The sequence below is a fragment of the Acanthaster planci genome, linkage group LG03, assembly GCF_054643075.1.
Source record: "Acanthaster planci isolate LZ-2023a linkage group LG03, COTS_SCS, whole genome shotgun sequence".
Classification (NCBI taxonomy): domain Eukaryota; kingdom Metazoa; phylum Echinodermata; class Asteroidea; order Valvatida; family Acanthasteridae; genus Acanthaster; species Acanthaster planci.
In genome coordinates this window covers 25,482,655-25,501,472 of record NC_141779.1, presented here as the reverse complement: position 1 = coordinate 25,501,472, position 18,818 = coordinate 25,482,655, and the positions used below count along the sequence as shown (strand labels likewise).

The window sequence follows — 18,818 nt, the reverse complement described above, 5'->3', positions numbered from 1 at the left end:
CAAAATTTTCCCATGATCCAATTCATATTAATAAACAGTTTTATTATTCCGCATCATGAGAACTGATAACTTGTAATTTATGGTAAACCACAGAGACTGTGAAGTGGGAAATTTCAAAGTACATTGTAACTGGTAAGTACATCTAAATGTTAGAAATCATGGAAAATATTCCCTAACATCCAATGAACTACATGAACACAAAAGGGCCCAATTTCATGGCTTTGCATTACTGAAGAATCACAGTTAACTATAGCAGAAAGCTACCGGTTAGCGTATTTCACAGGTTAGCAAGGAATTTTTGTGTTGGGCCTGTAAGCTCAGCATTGTGACTTTAAGCGCAGAATCCTGTGGTAAGCACAGCCATGAGACTGAACCCAGGTGAAAAGCAGAATGCATCCAACTGGATATGTACTGGTTCCAGTCTTCGTTTTACTTCACCAAGAAAATTGGCGTGCATAATGGATCCATTGAATTGCTCCCTCTAATATCATGGTGATGAGATTTAATTTGGTCAAGAATATAAATAACAGATTACAATACATGAAGCCCTTTATAAACCTAATAAAGATACCTAATTATGTGGATTGACAAACTTTGGTACTCAACATGGCGTTCTATGCTGGTTGTTTATCACCTTCATTACCCATAAAAATCTACTGTTTCCAGAACTTTACCGAATACCTTGACTTCAACATCATAAAACACTGAACGGTAATGCTGAGAACCGCTTTCATTTTCAAAATTTGAAAAGCTATTAAATACAAAACACACATAAATAACATACAAGGTTAAACTTTAATATTCTTTGGCAAAGTTTACTAAACCCTTTAAGGAAACACACACACGTACCAGTATTTTCAAATAAACCATTCAAAAGCCATGTAAATTTTCCAACAAAGACCAATGCAGTTTGGCAGTGCAGAAACTACATTTGAAGTACACTGTATGTATATCTTCAAAGGAATAGCCAATGTAATACAAGAGACAAACCAAGTTACACTAGAGTTGCAAATGTTACCTTCTATATTTCACTGTACTAAATTCTATTCTCAAAGGACATCTTTAAAGCCTTTTCAGTTTACAAACTGTAAAATTTTGAAATGCTTCTCAACAAACACGTATAAACATACTGATTCCATTCATTGTTGCCACAGCAAATGGTTCATTTTCAAAGGATTTCACACAGATTTAGGCAACTCTAAAGTATTGTACCGTAGCCTTCATAAAAAAAGATGTCGGAATTCAAACGCATCGTGTTTATATTTTGGGTATGCACAATTATTTTGATGATTATAAGGCACATTTGATTCAATTTCACGGGAAAAAATGGCAGTACTGATCAGCAGCTGCATCTGCCGGGAAGAATTCCAACATTTCCAGAGTGTTTAGGTTTGAACAAAATGTATTTCTTCACTCTTTTGGACAAATGTTTCTGTTGAAATATCACTTCATAAATCATGACCGCCATATATACAAAGCAGAGGTAGAAGTGATTTGATTGTGACTATGGAACTCGGAGAAACTCGGAATAATTGTCTCATCAGAAACACTATACGTTAAAAACCCCCCCACAATATACAGACCAAGGGCACTATAACGTATGGAATCAAATTAGGTATCACAGAGATGTTTCCAAAATTGTTGACCCTCAGTGAATGAAAATGACTTTGTTCAAATAAGTTTAGAAGCATTAAGTTGAAAAAAGTTGGCTATTAGTTGCATCATGACTTGTAATTTACACTTGAGTCAAATATCTTTACAGACATGTAGTTTAGGAGTTGCTCGCACTTTGTATCAGAAAGTCAGAAAGGAAAGACAAAATGATCAAATATGCATAAAAGTCCAACCCCAAATAAACAAATTATTCAGAAATGTACATTTAAAGAAACTATAAGAAGATGTACATAAATGATATGTACATAAAAATGCAACTTCTCTATAAGACATAAATAACTTAAATAATGCAACAGCGAAATGATTTAAAAATCTGATTATGTATAGTACTTTCTTAGTGACAAATAAAACATTTCATGCAGTTACTGTGAGATGCAATTTTACAATCACCAGGGGAAGATCTGTAATTTGCTTATGAAGAAAGCAACTAGTATTTAACTTTTCATTCTGTTAGAAACTGTAACCTAGTTCTGAGAACAATCTATTAACATTTTGTCTCCCCATATTTTTCTCGTAAAAGCCTCACTCTATCAGATGGAGTCATGCTGGGGCCTTGTTTCCTCTCAGCATCACGGACTTGGTCCATTTCCATGGTGACAACACTGCTGTCATTTCGCTTATGTAGGAGCCCTGTGGTTTCCATGGGAACACCACCATGTTGGAATGTACCATCTTGTTGAAGGTGGGGGATAGGGGAGGGGATGTCATCTTCAAAGTCAGGACTACTACTGTCTATAGAGAGGGAGTGATAATGTGTGTATGCCTGACCAAGGAGAGCCTCTGGTAAGCTGGAACTATGGTCTGATGACAAATTCTCTGTTGATCCAAAGCCTGGTAATTGACAAATCATCAATTCACAAACATCAAAGATGGCAGCAAGTCAATTTGTGCAAGCTTAAGTCAAGTCGCAAGTCATTTGATCACAGGTCAAGTTAAGTCAAGTCACTTTGGTGCAAACACAAGCAAGTCATGTATTTTTGTCCAAGTACAAGTCAAGTCGCGTATTATGTTATCTAGCTGTAATGAGCATTAACAGGGCCAGGCATCAACTGAACAGGCATGGTTCCAGAGCCATTTCTGGGGGGGGCTAAACCTTCACACGTACATCACTTCACCTTTTAACTTTCACTACTGCTGTTTCATTTTTTCATGGGGGGGTTAAAGCCCTCCCAAAGTCCCCCCTAAAAAAACTGCGCCTGCAACTTAAGACTTACAAGTTTCAGACAAATGAACTTGACTTGCTTGATTAGTTACATGTACATGCACTTTCTTGGGCGATAACAATTTCTAGGTGTACCACACCTATGTACACTTTCACAGTATTGTATCATGTACAGTAATACTTGAACAATTGTCAAGTGATACCAAATACTTACCATTAACATGACTACATGACTGCCAGCTCTGTCAATGAGCTATGAGGATGTTATTGAGGGCTCTGATACCCAGACAAAGGCTCTGACAATGGGCTGCATCTGAATGTTCACTTGGCTATGGCCGGAAATTATGCATAAGTCAATGGTAGTGGCAAGCCATGGCCATAGATGGATGTGATTTCAAGCCACAGCCGAGTGATTCAGATGTGGCCTTAGGCAGACAAGATCAAGGTAGAAGTCACAAGCTGAACAAAGTCTGATGCTGATTATTTTAAGAACACATAGCATAACTTGATAGACCTAATTCAAAACTTTAATGGGTTTGATTGAGTGGTTTTATGACTTGTCTTGGTAACAAGTCATCATGCGCAAGTCCAAGTCAGGGCAGAAGTCAAAAACTGATAGTTACAAGTCAAGTCATGAGTCACAAACATAGCGACTCCAGTCCAAGTCAAGTGACTTGAGTCTAAAACTCTAACAAACATCATATCAGATTTGATTTTATGATTTTTCAAAAACACTTCATCAGTTATATCAAGCCAGCAGACGGAAAGAGGACTTGGAGAAAATATTGGGGAAGAACATGTGTGCTAAACAGGGAAAAAAGCAAAAACTTGTTTTCAAGGGATTGGATTCAAATTATTTACATGTAGTTAAATTAAACTAAATCTAACCCCATGGCTGTCATACTTACTATGTTCATTCTTATCAATCAGGCTGAGTTGTTCTGGTCGAACAGTAGGATCTTTGTTCACTGAACTCTGTGACCCACTATCATAGGTCAACCTATAGCGATCATTTGTGGATGTTCTACCTTTCAAGTTGCCATAGCGATCCATGACTTTGGTACTTCCATCCCGATGCAGCAAAACTTTGTCTGACAAGCTGGTACTTGTTCGATCTGGCTTGGGCTCCACAAATGCTGTTGTGACAATTTGATTGTTAGTGTTTGAATTGGGACTGTTGTCAATTCTAGGATGCAGCTGAAATGAATTCACAGGAGATTTTAAATCCTCATCCACATAATAGCAGTAACCATCATGCATTCTGTGTGTTTGCTGTGGCTTTACTTCCTCCACTGTTGCACTATGAAACGACGACACTGATCCCACCTCTGACATGGTATCAAAGCGGGCAAGTGGTGCTCTACCATCAGCTGTTGGGGTCTTTGGTAGACTTTCATATGATGCATAAACCGGGGAAGAGCTCGCTGTTCTCTGCATACCAGTCTGGTGCCCCAAACCAAGATGACTTTGTGGCACATTCAGCGTGGATTGTGGGCCTGTCTTCACTTGGCTAGCTGAAGGGACCATATTGCTGTTCATATCAGGCCCAGTGTCACCATAGCTTCTAGGGTTCAAGACAAGACAAGATGATGGTGACGACTGACCAGAGGATGGAGTCTCCATCTTATCTCTGCCCTTCTTTAGCTGTCGATGAGGCGAACTTGATGGTCTATTGCCCTGCTGGCCAGAAATATTTGGACAGCCATGAAGTCTCCCATACTGCAAGCACTGTTAAGCCAAAAAAAAAAGAAAACCATTGAAATCACTTTATGAGTTTCAATGTAAACAGAAGGGTGACTATTTTTGATAACATTACTACATATATAATTGACTAAACCACCAAGTAATCCTGATTACTACCGTTATATTTATTGTTGGACAACAAAATATGGTCTATTTCACAAACCGTCAGACTCCTCTTCAAAGTGTCAAGTACAGAATACATTTTTTTGCTAATTTAAGAAAAAAATCTGAGCAATGATACTCAGAGGCTTGGAAAAACAGGACTCTGAATTATTAGGTTATATGATTTAAACTGATATTTCCAAACTTTGGCTTCAGAATAGTCTCTGCCATTAGAATAGTCTATATGATGGGGGCTTTAATGCGTAAACTACATGAGAAAACTCATAAGTTTGGCTTCACATCAAAGGATTGAATACTTCTGCAGCAGAACGTGGGCTCCAAGGGGCCTGAAGTGATGTTGGAATGAGGTATTTTGTAGTGGCATAACTGGGGTACACTTTGCAGGGAGACAAATGAGGGGTGTCCTCATTTTCTGGAGAGGGGGCATTCAATGGTTTGCTAACAGCACTGAAAAAGGTGGACTATCACTAGATTTTTTCCTTTTCTGTTTCTGAGCAGGGTCAGGAGTGGGGGCAATGCTTATGTAAGTGTGACTCAGAAGGTCACTGCTTACATGTGTGACTCAGAAGGTCATTGCTTACAAATGTGACTTGGGAGGTCACTGCTTACATGTGTAACTTGGGAATCATTACTTACAAGTGTGACTCAAGAGATCATTGCTTACAAGCCTGACTCAGGTCATTGCTTACAAGTCTGACTCAGGTCATAGCTTACAAGTGTGACTTAGAATGTCATTGTTTACAAGCGTGACTTAGAATGCCATTGCTTACAAGTGTGACTTAGAATGTCATTGCTTACAAATGTGGTTCAGGAGGTCATGGCTTAAAAGTGTGACTCGGGAGGTCATTACTTACGAGTGTAACTGAAAAGGTCATTGCTTACAAGGCTGACTCTGGTCACTGCTTACAAGTGTGACTTAGAATGTCATTGCTTACAAGTGAGACTCAGAAGGTCATTGCTTACAAGTCTGACTCAAAATTTCATTTCTTACAAGTGTAACTCTTGAGAGTAGGGCATAGAGTCAAAGATACAGATGAAGCCAAATTTTAGAAATGGCAAGAGCATGAAAGCTCATCACCTAGGGTGTGTGTAATTACCTTGTGTAAGGCAGTCATAACATTCTTCGGTAGATGGTCTCCTATCATGACTGGTGATATCAACACTTGATCAAAGGCTGTGTTGTCACGCCATACAGCAAACCATGCACAGTCTCTCTTGTCCAGTCTACCATATGACAAAAGCACAGACAGTCAGGTTAGTGTTGTCATTTTCCTTTGATACCTTCTATCTCTTGATTTCAGCCAGGGGCCATACCGTGTGGACTGACTTTGTCAACCCCTGTGTATGTACCTGATTCCACAGGATTTCTCTGCTACAGTTTCATGGATTTTCCTCCTTGTACTCAAATCTGGAATTTCCTTTGCCCTTTTCAATTTAAAGACTTGCAAGGGATCAGAGTGAAGACACTAATTAGGATAGCTATGCTAAAAAAGAACAGGAAAATTTACTAGAATTGTTTTGTAAAGCAGTGGATTTTGATCCATCCAGAATTGATCAAAGCCTCCATTGCTGTATATAATGACATATGGCGTTTCTCTGTCAATCAGCTTGCAATTTCTAACTTACCCTTCTCTCTTTGGATTGGTCCGGACAATCTGCATGATCCTGCCCGGTGGGTACAAAGGATTATGGGTGGTGAGTAGAAGCGACAGGTTGGTAGGATGAACAGCTTTGGTCATTCTTGGAGGAGACGGTGACGAGTCAGTTGAGTCTCGAGGAGTCAGATTCTTAGGGTTGATTTCCCGACAGCAAAGTAAGCCATCAAAGATGATTCTCCACTGTGTATGACAGACAGTGCCAAGAATTAAACTTTGATGTGAGCCATAATATTGAAATGTCCTGGAAACTTCCACAATCTACAAATACTATTGGTAATGTGGCAAAACATCCAGCAAAAACTGTGGTTGTGACAGAACTGTTTAATACCAACACAGACTGAGGGATCAACACCTGTTGTAATGGATCTTCTACTTATTTCTAGTTAACCACTGGTAGAAACAAAATTACCAGTGGTTGAAAGGGTTACATAGAGTCAACAGTCAGCTTGCTAAAATCCAACAAATTTGTTTGAACTATTGTGTTAATACGACAGTACTGCAGTATCTCACAAACCATAAGAATCTAGATGGAGAGACATTAAGAATGCTACTCCTGTGAGGTACCTTTGTGTCTGTGCTTCTCTTGATGCAGTCCAGAAGATCTGCTCGTAAGCACTCCATCTGTGACAGACCAACCCTTGTAACAATGTCTTTACCAATGACAAGAGATGTCACAAACTCTTTGGTGTACTCGACAACCGGCATACTGTGGAGGAATAGGTATTAGTACATGTAAATTACAATCAATTAAGCTGAACCCATCTGGTAAAATATGCAAAATGGATATGCAATCTTTCATTCTTAAAAATCAAATGAAAGGGCTTAAAAGAGTCCTTATTGTACAGTGATGCGGAGAAGAATCTTTGGACAAAAGAAACAGCTGAAACTATCTGCCTGGAGCAGAAGCACCCTCCCCCTGCCCATTGGTTGAGAAGAGCCATGTTAGTTGAGAGTGTTAATTTTGTTGGTAGCAATGCGACTACAACACATGTATCTCATAGTTGGTTGTGAACCAGCAAAGTGCAGTTCCCAAAAAAGGAGCCTCCGCTGCTGTGAAAATTGTGCCCTCTCTTGGTTGTGCTCGAGGTATAAACAAAATATTTTATCTAGGAAAGTCATAACCAATATCAAACCTTTCATGCCTCTGAGTCACCCTGTACAAACCTAACACGGTGCTTTTTGCCACTGAAGGGGCCACTAACAATGCTCACTGACACCATCATTGGACTGGCCAATATCTTACTGGAAATGCAGGACAACTCACCTGAGCAGTCCCCCAGGAGGTGAGTAGGCATAGCATTGTAGTTTAGGGTAGTCTGGTCTCAGCAGGATACTGAGTATTGATACTGTGCCCGCTCCCAGTGAGTGACCAACCAGAACCAGGTCGTAGTTCTGAGAACCTCTTTCCTGTCAAGAATTTCACAATTAAATACATTTCATCAGAAAAAAAAGAAAACAGCTGGAAGCTAACATTACTGAATACAAAAACATTTCTGGGGTGTTAACCACTACCAGCCGGGGTCTCCGACCTCGGACAAAGGAAACAGGGCCCTGTAACAAAAGACCGTACTCCGAACAAAAGACCAGGCTGCTGGGCATTACCGGCATTTTTCACTCTCAAAAGTGGTGATAATCCAGCGTTATTTTGAAACCGTATACCAGGGTTTGGGGTATTTAGAGCAAGCGGATTACCACCGGGGACAAAAGCTCTCCACCACCGCAGCGATGAGCCACACAGCACCGCTGCATGCTAATCTGGCCCCTATTGAAAAGAGGTCAGCAGTGCACTGAGCCAGGTTCGTGAACAAAAGACAGTTGTATAACACCGCACAATCTGGGCTCTGTTTACAAGGCTGCAGGCCTGGCTGAAATATTCGGGCATCAATGAAGGTCACCTGTCAACTTAGAGCAGTGCCTAAAGATTACTCTGTGCGGCTATAAACGACTGTTAAATGGAATGATGAATTGTTGAAGGATTTTGAAAACGGAAAAAATGATAGTCATGCCGGCCCAGCATCCTCAACGTTGAAAATTGCCCCGGCATGAAGTGGTTAAATACATGTAAATCATGAAAACTTCTGTCTTCTGTCATCTAACCAAAAAAAAAAAAAGAAGCCAGCTTCACCCTGCTCACTCAATGCTGACGAACACAGCTGGTACCAGCAATTCAAATGCTTGTAAAATTGCTCAATTAAGTTTGCCTGCATATTGACTTCTAACAAACAATACTAGAATTACCAAATAACATCACAGTTGTCCATCAGCGCTGCATAGGCTATGTAATTTATAGAATGTGATAGTTTCAGTTCAAAATTCATTCGTTACACAGCACCTACATCACTTACAGGATCGTGGGAGAATGCCCTTGACAAAATCATCTCATCTAGGAGTTTTTTCTTAATGTTTACTGCTGCTCCAACCATGCCCTGAAGTAACATGGGATACAACAAAAGCAAACAGTGTGACAGGATTTGGCAACTATCTTAGCAGTGCATATAGACCTCCAACCTCTGTACTGACACTTTTGTTCATGTGTGTGCTTTCCTATGGTGGTAGGCAGTCAGTGGATAATGGGTACCTACTGGCTCCATAATAAGGTGTATACTGTAAACAACATGTGCTGTCACCAGCACCTACATGTAGGACTTGTGTAATGAGCACTTCAAACAAGCACTCAACTGCACTCATTCATGTTTTCCCCAGATTTTGTTCACTTCTTGTATTAATTTTGGTTGTAGACGATGCATGCTCTCATGAGATATGATTAACTAGGTGCCCATTTCTTATTATGACCTAACACCCATTGAACTATCATTTGAGCCACATATTCAACCTTTTTCCATTACAAAATTCCCTTGCCAATTACCCTGTGTTAAAGTTTTCTCTGTGAAAACCAAAACTAAATCAGAAGTTCTGAGCATTTTACAGACATCTGTTGGATGCAGAAACATGGTTTATTCTTTAACTGACAACTGACTCATGATATGTTGTTGAGTCTTTCCAGATTGTGCAAAAGTTTCAGGAAATACAAAGGGCCACATTTTGATAGTCAGATATCCCTTCCTCAGGTACTTATTACAGTCCTGATAGATATGCACGCATCTTCAGTTATTTGCACCTTGAAGTCACATTGATAGTAACTCAGTGGTCAAGACCACATTAATGATAATAATAACACATTTCTTATATAGCGCATCACATAGAACATCTCGATGCGCTTCACAGTAATATTATGAAATAAAGCAATTAATGAAACAGGTGAGTTTTAAGTAGTGACTTAAATTCGTTTTCATTTTTGATAATTCTGATATGGTGTGGGAGAGAGTTCCACAGCGATGGTGATGCATACTTGAATGAACGATATCCATAAGTCTTAGTGCGAGTACGATACAAGTACCATTAGCAATCTTTTTTAAGGGGAAACGTTTCAAACAAGTGGGTGTGGGGAGAGGAGGTGACCAGAGGAGGTGTCTTGATGTAGGTAGCCCCACCCACCTTGTGGCCAAACCAATCATTTGGGCAGTTGTCCAGTGGAATCTCAGATATATCAGCAGATAGATCCGTCAGCCAATCCTGCATTGATAATGTACCTCGTACTGCCACAATCACCTTACGTCTAGAGTGGTCTAAAGCAACATAGAATGGGGTCTCCCACACCTGGCCAAAGACAAGATTTCTCATTCTCATTACTGATTATGGTCATGAAAGGCTCTGGTTAAAACTACCATGTTGACATTTGGTAAAGGAGCTCTAGGAGAGATCCTTAACACATGTACAAAAGATGTTGGAACAGTGATGCATCAGGGAGATGTACATTTGAATCTTGAGGTCAATAACTACTGATTACAAGTAGCAATCAACAGTTTAATACAGTACCCATTGCCACATTAGATTTGGAATGGCTAGCTAAGGTTGGAGCATCTGCAATAGTTGGAGGGAATTTGGTTTGAGTCCAATTAGTGAAGCAACTGTAAAACTGATTTCTGATAGTCATTTGGGGCAAAATTAATCCTGATAATGACTGGCCATGTTTCAACGGAATAGTTTGCAAGCAGACTTTGTTAGTTGGTGTAAAGAATGATATACATGTACTTCAAGAAAAAAATGTCCAAATTCAAATATTAATAAGTGACCTCTTTTGAACATTAAAAAGCAACATCACACAAACAAAAAAGAATGCAAACCTTAGTTTAAAAAAAGCAACAAGTTAAAAGTAGCATGCATCTTTCATTTCAGCAATTAAAATAAATTGCTGCATTAATAGTTTACAAGTGATATCAGCACATTGATTCCGGTCATTTCCACAACCAATAACCCTTTTCATTAACAAAATTTAAAACAAACAAACAAAAAAACAGAGAAAGAGAATATAATTAAAAACAATCAAGCTCTTACCTGCAAAATCCGAACAAGGGATGCATCCCCACCAGATCAAATAAAGTAAAAACAGAAAAAGCATAAACAAGACATAAATTACAGGCCAAGTGTTAGAAAACAAATACTGCAAAGGTCTAGTGCAAGCTTAAAGCATATTACAAAAATGGTATCTTTTAAAAGCATTTTCTCACCCTACCGCCTGGTACTTTTGATAAATGCATGAATTGACTTTTCAAAAATACCGGGAAAATAAAAGCATTAAAATTTTTATCCATGCCCATAGCAGTTAATTTGCATTAATAAGCAGTTATTTGCATAAGGGCCAATATTAAGCATTATTGTTAACAACCGCTTCAATTCCATAATGCTTTTCATTACACTACAAAAGGCAGCAATAAAAATGATTTGCCTTACCCAACGTGCTTTACCCACACACCTACAGCTGAGTGGAATCACCCACTCATAATGTATGCACCCTTGCAGTTGGTTGGAATGTTCGATTCTCAAGAGGGGATGGTCAGCAGAGAGGAGAGGAGGAGGGTGATGAATGGTGGTGGCAAACTCGTTAGAATTTAACTCCAAGCAATGAGGTGATGGTGGGGAAGAACAAGCTATAGACAATCAACAGCAGTGATGGAGCAACAAATGTTAGTAATCACTCAATACTAACTCATCAAGTTAACTGAACATGTAGCTCAAACCATTAAACCCTCAACAACGTCAAGAAAGACAACTTGCAAATGGAAACAACAAATATAACGGCAACAGAGACTTGAGGTAGTCATTACAGCACATACATGTACATTAATGACAACTTAGCAAGCAGCAGAAATAGTTCACATTTCACTAACTAGAAGCACATAACCATTATAATGAAAGTGTGAACAGTGACTAAGGAATTTAGCCAAATCGTTTGAAGCTACTGTATCTGAGGAACTTGTGTTGATACGCATATCATCTGATTTCAAGGAAAGAGGAACGTGTACATGGAAGTACAATGGTAGAGAAAAGCCTGGTTTGGAATTTCTGAAAATTAAAAAAAATCTCATGTATTGGGAAAGGAATGAAGTCAAAACTTTTTGATTCAAATGACTATATATGCCGACGGATAACAAAACATGGAATGTCATTGTTTGGAATATTAACATGAAATATGAAGGACTGACAAGTATGCCATCCCAAGCTCCAACCCCCCCCCAAAAAAAATTTCCAATATACATAAAACGAGAGGACTTTCAGATTGGCATGAAACTCAAAGATCTCTCTATGCTACAGCAGAACAGAGAACTTTGTCAATCATTATAAAGGACGAACCTTACAATTTACATCAATTATTTCAGAATTGTCTATATGAAACATCCACGCAGACCAGCCACCTTCCAAAAATTCAATCAAAATAAAAGAAAAAAGCTTTTCTACATATTGTTCTATTTTTAACTCTCTCAAAAGCAAAACTACATGAACATGTATATGATCCTTCCCAGGGTGAAATGGTATTGATTTAGCAATAAAATCTTATCTGTAATACTACATGTAAATGTACCTTTAATGGTTCCAACTTTCAGAACATGATATGTCTCCTGTTATGAGTCTCAAGTACATGCTGATGCTAACATAAAAACACAAATCCATACACGCACAGCACAATACATGACAAAACATAAAAAGACTTACAAAGAATATCCAATCATGCAAAACCAAGCACCAAGAATACATGTACTATTGCAATACTTCCAATCCACAGCCACACAACTACAGCAGATGCAAGCTTCATATCACATGCATTAATCAGCAACCAAAGTCAGCCGCATGCAAAAAGCAAAATACCAAAAGTTTCCAAGGAACAAAGAGGAGAACACATAGCAATAACAGTAATCAGATTGCATGTACATGTAATAATGGAATAATGTGATGTAAGGGCTATGGTTGCTAGGCGATCCTTTCAAACATCTTCCTCTTTACTTGGTATCATGTACCGAACCAAGCTGAATTGATTTTACTTCCAGCAGTATTTTCCATTATCAACTTCAAACGACCACAGTCACAGCCATTTTTTCCTTGTTCATGAGCCAACGGACCCAACAAGGTGGCTTTGGAATGTTTACATGTAAGGAAGGGAAGAGTCATGACATGGTACAGCCATAGAGCTGGGTTTGTAGCTCTATGGTACAGCCATAGAGCTGGGTTTGTAGCTCTATGGTACAGCCATAGAGCTGGGTTTGTAGCTCTATGGTACAGCCATAGAGCTGGGTTTGTAGCTCCATGGTACAGCCATAGAGCTGGGTTTGTAGCTCTATGGTACAGCCATAGAGCTGGGTTTGTAGCTCTATGGTACAGCCATAGAGCTGGGTTTGTAGCTCTATGGTACAGCCATAGAGCTGGGTTTGTAGCTCTATGGTACAGCCATAGAGCTGGCTTTGTAGCTCTATGGTACAGCCATAGAGCTGGCTTTGTAGCTCTATGGTACAGCCATAGAGCTGGCTTTGTAGCTCTATGGTACAGCCATAGAGCTGGGTTTGTAGCTCTATGGTACAGCCATAGAGCTGGGTTTGTAGCTCTATGGTACAGCCATAGAGAGCTGGGTTTGTAGCTCTATGGTACAGCCATAGAGAGCTGGGTTTGTAGCTCTATGGTACAGCCATAGAGCTGGGTTTGTAGCTCTATGGTACAGCCATAGAGCTGGGTTTGTAGCTCTATGGTACAGCCATAGAGCTGGGTTTGTAGCTCTATGGTACAGCCATAGAGCTGGGTTTGTAGCTCTATGGTACAGCCATAGAGCTGGGTTCTGGGTTTGTAGCTCTATGGTACAGCCATAGAGCTGGGTTTGTAGCTCTATGGTACAGCCATAGAGCTGGGTTTGTAGCTCTATGGTAGAGCAGTGTCAACCTTGTCATGACTTCTTCCTTCCTTGCAATGTGAACCTTCAGACTTGTAACATACATGTACATGTACATACATGTACATGTATAAACAGGTGGGTATGGAAGGGTAGAAATAGGATTGATGGTGCTTTTTCCGCTTCTTTTGAAGACCATGCATATGGACTTGTAAGTACAATACATGTCGCTTCTATTTCAGATTTAGAGGTGTGTGTGTTGCCTGAGGCCATTTCCATGTTGAGGGGATCATTTTTCGTTTAGAAAATTGAGACAGAGTTGTAGGGACAAAAAATCTGTCCCAATAATGTTTTGGTCCCAATTTTTTTAAAGGCTCGAAGGGTTTAGAAAAAAGTAGTAAAAATTACTGGACAAAATCATTGAAAATTTAATATTTTAAGACTTGTTTTGACTTTCTGACTTAAAAAATATTTATGAATGGGAGCAAAAGTGTGCTTCGCTGGTCTTAAGTGTTCACTTCAGATCAGCTCAGGGGAATGAATGCTGATGAAGTCCTTTGCCTTGGGCTGAGGTATTAGCAGCATTTATTCTCATGATCAATTCTTAATGACTGTTCAAGACCGGAAAAGCACATTTATTCCCTTAATTTACACAGTTTCAGATGAGCTGAACACATTTACATGTATATTTGGCAGTACAAGATTGATACATGAATGATGTAATAAATGTAACACATTCCAGAAACATCTGGTGTTACGTTAGCTGGAGATCAACTGGCATTTTAAGCCACTGAACTAATTATACTCTCTCAAAATCAATAACATAGACAAACGTCTCCTTCTTCTCTGAAGTGGGACAGTGCTGAGTGCCTAGGCTGCCTGTTCTTGTAAGTCTCCATTGTCTGTAACTAAATCTGTAAGTACTATTGCCTTAAGGAATATCTTGAGTGGGGCTTGAATGGTGAACAGCATCAGAGATCACTAGGAAGAGGACTTTGAAGATTGATGATGACAGCTATTTGCCTCAGCAGTGTAAAGCACATATTGATTTCATTGTTGACATTTAAGCGGCTAATTTTCTTCTGCCTTTGAGAAAGATTCAACAAAGATTGAAAATGTCATGCCCTCGAACATTTTCAGGAAATTTCTGAGCTAAAATCCCATCTCGATGTGGTACATTTAGTTTGACAAGTGGGCCATTGGTACTGTTGAAAACCACGGGGGCAAATGGTCAAAATATATGGTCAAAATGACTTCCGATTATCAGAATACATTGCACCTGTGTCATGCAAAAACCAAATATCTGACAGAAAAACAGCACTGGCAAAATTTCTGTAACTCAAAACTTATGTAGAAAGAAAAGTTTCAAAAGAAAAAAGAAATTTTTAAACAGCAAGGCAATCACACATTACATCACTTCAGATATCACTCAAGGTCAACACTTAATTCACATCATTAAGATGACGCTGTACTTTTCAAAAGAAAATATACAATTCATAAAAGCAGTCTTTGAAAAATAACCTGTAATGAGTGATTACTAAGCAATTTGTGCATATTTTTTTTGGTCAGGTGAAAGGGGAGCCATACCGTGGAGGCTGATTCCACATTCTCAGCACTGTTGGTGACAGATGAATGCTGGGAAGGGGGACAACTTAAGGATGTGGGTAGGCACAGACACGCCATGCATGATGGAAATGACCAACGTGCACAGCCCTTGCAACAGCACCCTCGTTTGTTCACTGGGCCACCTCCTCCTCCTCTGCTGACTTTGCCTTCTCTTAGACAACGTTCATCCATCTCCTCTTGGAACGTCAAACTTGTTTCTAGACAAATTCCGGACTCGTAAGTCATGGTTCCTCCTTTGGAGCTCTGTTTGTTATCAGCAGCCGTTGCCCCAACCAGAGTCAGGCCTTCTGTATCCAGCCCAAACTCAGTGCTGAGACTGTGAGGGTTCTCATGGAGCCGGTTACTAACCGCTGAGTGGAATGTAGCATAGACGACATCAGCATCTTCAAGTCCGCTGAGCTTCTTGAGGGCTGTAAAGTTGCATCCACAGCAGCTGTCATCGGTTAAGTCCAGATATTCAAAGCTATTTGCAGATCGGCAACACCTTGTTAGTCAAACAAAGAAATAAAAGGTGGATTTCTTTAATGTAAATGGGTAATTTGGAACTTGAGTGATGCATGCCTAGGACTGCAGAATAACTGCAACTCATCAAGTGGTCTTATCATGAAGCTAAGTTCTTTAAACATGTATTGGAAATCAAGACTGCATTCCACCCTCAAAAAACTCTTTGATTTTGGCCACTGCTTTGGTAAAGATCTTAAAATTTCCTATCAAATCTAAACAGGTACAGACCTCCAAAACTTTGTTGGCACTTCACAGGCGAACTGTGAGGCCCAATAACGAATAAAGAAACAATGTCATACACAAACTAGACAAGCTCACACAAATGAAGAACCCAACAGAGCGGTGGCAGTCACATGCTACATCACATCTCAAACTCATTCATAATCAACCATTTTTCAAATCAGGTTGCATCCAAAAAGGTATGTTGTGGCCAACATTGCAATTTTTGCCACCAGTGCTACGAATAATTGTCAGATCCACACGAGCAGGCAAAAAAGATGATAAAAGTAGATCACCGATGTCCACAGACAATGTACAACACTGGCACCAATAATCCATTCCTGAGAGTTCCATATGAGACAGTTTCACTCACAAACATCTTCCAATGAGATGACAACATCCCTTGCCTGGATGGAACATTGCATAGACAGGCCAACCATATGCTGCAGCTGCGTACTTGAAGTAATAAATCAACTCCTCAAATTCTTGGCTTTCATCCTATAGATGAAAGAAAGAAATGGGTAAATCTTGCTATGAAGGGATGAGACTTACATGAAGACTACATTTATCAACCGTAGAATAATTTGAATTTTATCATTTCAGAAAAGCCTATGAAGAAAATAACTACTTCAGTTTGTTTAACGTAGCAACAGGATTATCAAAATATTCATTTTGGATTGTATCTATGTTAATTCTTTCATCAACATTCAATTACATAAATAACTGTCTTCTCTTTACTCCATACTTTTACTTCACAAAACATTAAACTAAATTTGAAACTAATTCCCTAAATTCTCTTTTTTACTGGAGTTATTTGTTGCAAGTACACACGGAATTCCCTCTGCATATTTTAAAACACTTGTACTAAAGTCAGTAGGAATTTTTTATTTTTTCAAGACTGTCGGCTTACATGGTTACTGAAATCAGCAAACTTGGTGTCTGGCGTGATGGGCACTCCAGATAAGAACTTAAGGATGTTATTGTTAGGATTCTGCTCCACTGATCGCCGGCTCTGCTTTTGCTCCTCTCTCAGGAGCATTAAACCAGCCACGATGTCTGATGGAACAATGTCCAAGTCACGAAAGAAATCAGAGAAGAGAAGCGCAATCTCTGTGAAGGCGCTCTACCGGTACATGGAGGTGAATAGAAAAGTAAATAGTCTTTGTGAATGTACAAGAAATGTCGGTTAAATCTTTACCACTTTTCTTGGGAAATCGGGCAAAGCTGCTGAATACAAAATAAAGACTATTCAAGTGTCGCACTGAAAGTTTTCCCAAATACGCCATCTAATATGAATACAATGTATGTTATTCAAATAGAAGAACTGTCCAGATGTTTATAAGAACACTTTACCTCCTGGGGTTCTTGAACTTGTATGCAGCAGCAGTAACGGTGGAATCGTTTCTGCCAATTCTGCTCATACAATGCTCTTGTTTTGCTACAAGTATTCAATGGGGGAAGAATGTAAAAAAAGAAAATGTGTCATTTGGAAAATAACGGAATCAGTTTATGCAAGGTATGAGGTGAACATGAACTATTGGTCTGATATATTGAGGCATACAGTTTATGTGTACTTCTATAGCAGAATTTGTTAAAGAGTATTTCTTCCTCTATCAATTAACACGTAACAATATGAACTAAATGACTATAAACATTTTGTACATATGGACAACACACCCATTGTGAAACAGTCTGTAAAGTAACAAAATGGTTCTGAATCCTGCCAAATATGGCAGAAGATAGAATCAAAGGAAATCAGGGTCATGAGAGACTCACAGTTGTACAACTCTATTTTTTTCCACTCTACTGGCTGAGCGGCGCATTGCACACTGTTTCTCTGTCCGTTTGAGATGAACGAAGCTACGACCGGCCGAGTCATAAAGGCACCAGGCTCTTGCAAGGATGAGGATAACTAAGAGGAGATTGTAGAGCACTATACCTGGAGAAAAGAAATTGATCAACAACGATACAGATGGATTGCCAAGGCAACGCCAACTTACTATTACTTCAGATTTAAGGGTGAAACCATTGCACCTTTGTGTCTCAGTTAACCTTCTTAAGCTTTTAATTCACTATTTCAAATGGTATTTTGACGCCTTTTTGCTTTTTATGCTAATGAGCATTTCCACAGTCATGCCCAAAATTGTGCAATCAGTGTTATCTCCACAACGCATCATCAAATTAAAATGAAGTCTTTAGTTTTGACAAGATAACCTCCCACAGGTAAGCTTCAATTTGGTACCAAAACCAATTTCTGAAAATAAGCCTTTTGCGAGTTAAATTTAAAAAAAATCTGGTACACTGAGTTCTTTAAATTCACATGAATGTAACAATTGGAATTCTCCATGCCAGAGACACTGTTGCAGTTACTCGTGATTTGGGGCAAGTTTTTGCTTAGTTATACCGGTACATGTATAAGTGGCGTCTTGCACCAATACCAGGTACACTGTTTTTCAATGGATAAGAAGGGCACAAAGGAACCAATCCATTCCAGAGACAGCGGTTACTAAGCAAAAGCTTACCCCAAGTCATAAGGTACAGAAACAGTGTCTGTAGTTTGGGGAATTCAAATTACATGTACTGTATGTTTATGTTATCAAATACCTCATTGTACCAGTTTTTATTCAAATTTAACTTGCAAAAGGCTTACAACACGTACAGTGTATGTAAATTGGGAGAAAATGAAAGTTACAAGTACTTCTGAGTTGAATCTTTTTGGGATCACCCAGTGCAGCATGGAGAAGATAAATGTCAATTAATATAAGGAATGGAAGAGAAAGAAAATTCTTACCTAGTACTGAGCTTTTGATGGCCAGGACTTTGCACTGTGAGTATGACTGTGCTAACCAGACAATGCCAAGAATGGTCCAGATTGAACACAGTAGGAGTAACACTG

General features: G+C 39.2%; 1 protein-coding gene across 2 annotated transcripts in view; it reads right to left on the bottom strand.

The window, feature by feature from the left end:
• Positions 1-21: 21 nt before the first annotated feature.
• Positions 22-18,818, bottom strand: part of LOC110981068 (diacylglycerol lipase-alpha-like) — a 43,453-nt gene continuing 24,656 nt past the window's right edge. Inside the window, exons 3-16 of one of the 2 annotated variants that reach the window (XM_022238277.2) lie at positions 18,714-18,815; positions 17,699-17,861; positions 17,276-17,360; positions 16,833-17,045; positions 16,296-16,420; positions 15,161-15,683; positions 9,856-10,017; positions 8,706-8,786; positions 7,625-7,767; positions 6,925-7,066; positions 6,329-6,540; positions 5,800-5,926; positions 3,745-4,564; positions 22-2,505 (exon numbers count right to left, since the gene is read on the bottom strand). In XM_022238277.2, coding sequence (XP_022093969.1) covers positions 2,159-2,505; positions 3,745-4,564; positions 5,800-5,926; positions 6,329-6,540; positions 6,925-7,066; positions 7,625-7,767; positions 8,706-8,786; positions 9,856-10,017; positions 15,161-15,683; positions 16,296-16,420; positions 16,833-17,045; positions 17,276-17,360; positions 17,699-17,861; positions 18,714-18,815 — 3,245 coding nt within the window. In that variant the 3' untranslated portion in view covers positions 22-2,158. The remainder of the gene's footprint in view (positions 2,506-3,744; positions 4,565-5,799; positions 5,927-6,328; positions 6,541-6,924; positions 7,067-7,624; positions 7,768-8,705; positions 8,787-9,855; positions 10,018-15,160; positions 15,684-16,295; positions 16,421-16,832; positions 17,046-17,275; positions 17,361-17,698; positions 17,862-18,713; positions 18,816-18,818) is intronic. The other variant, XM_022238278.2, reaches the window with a different exon arrangement.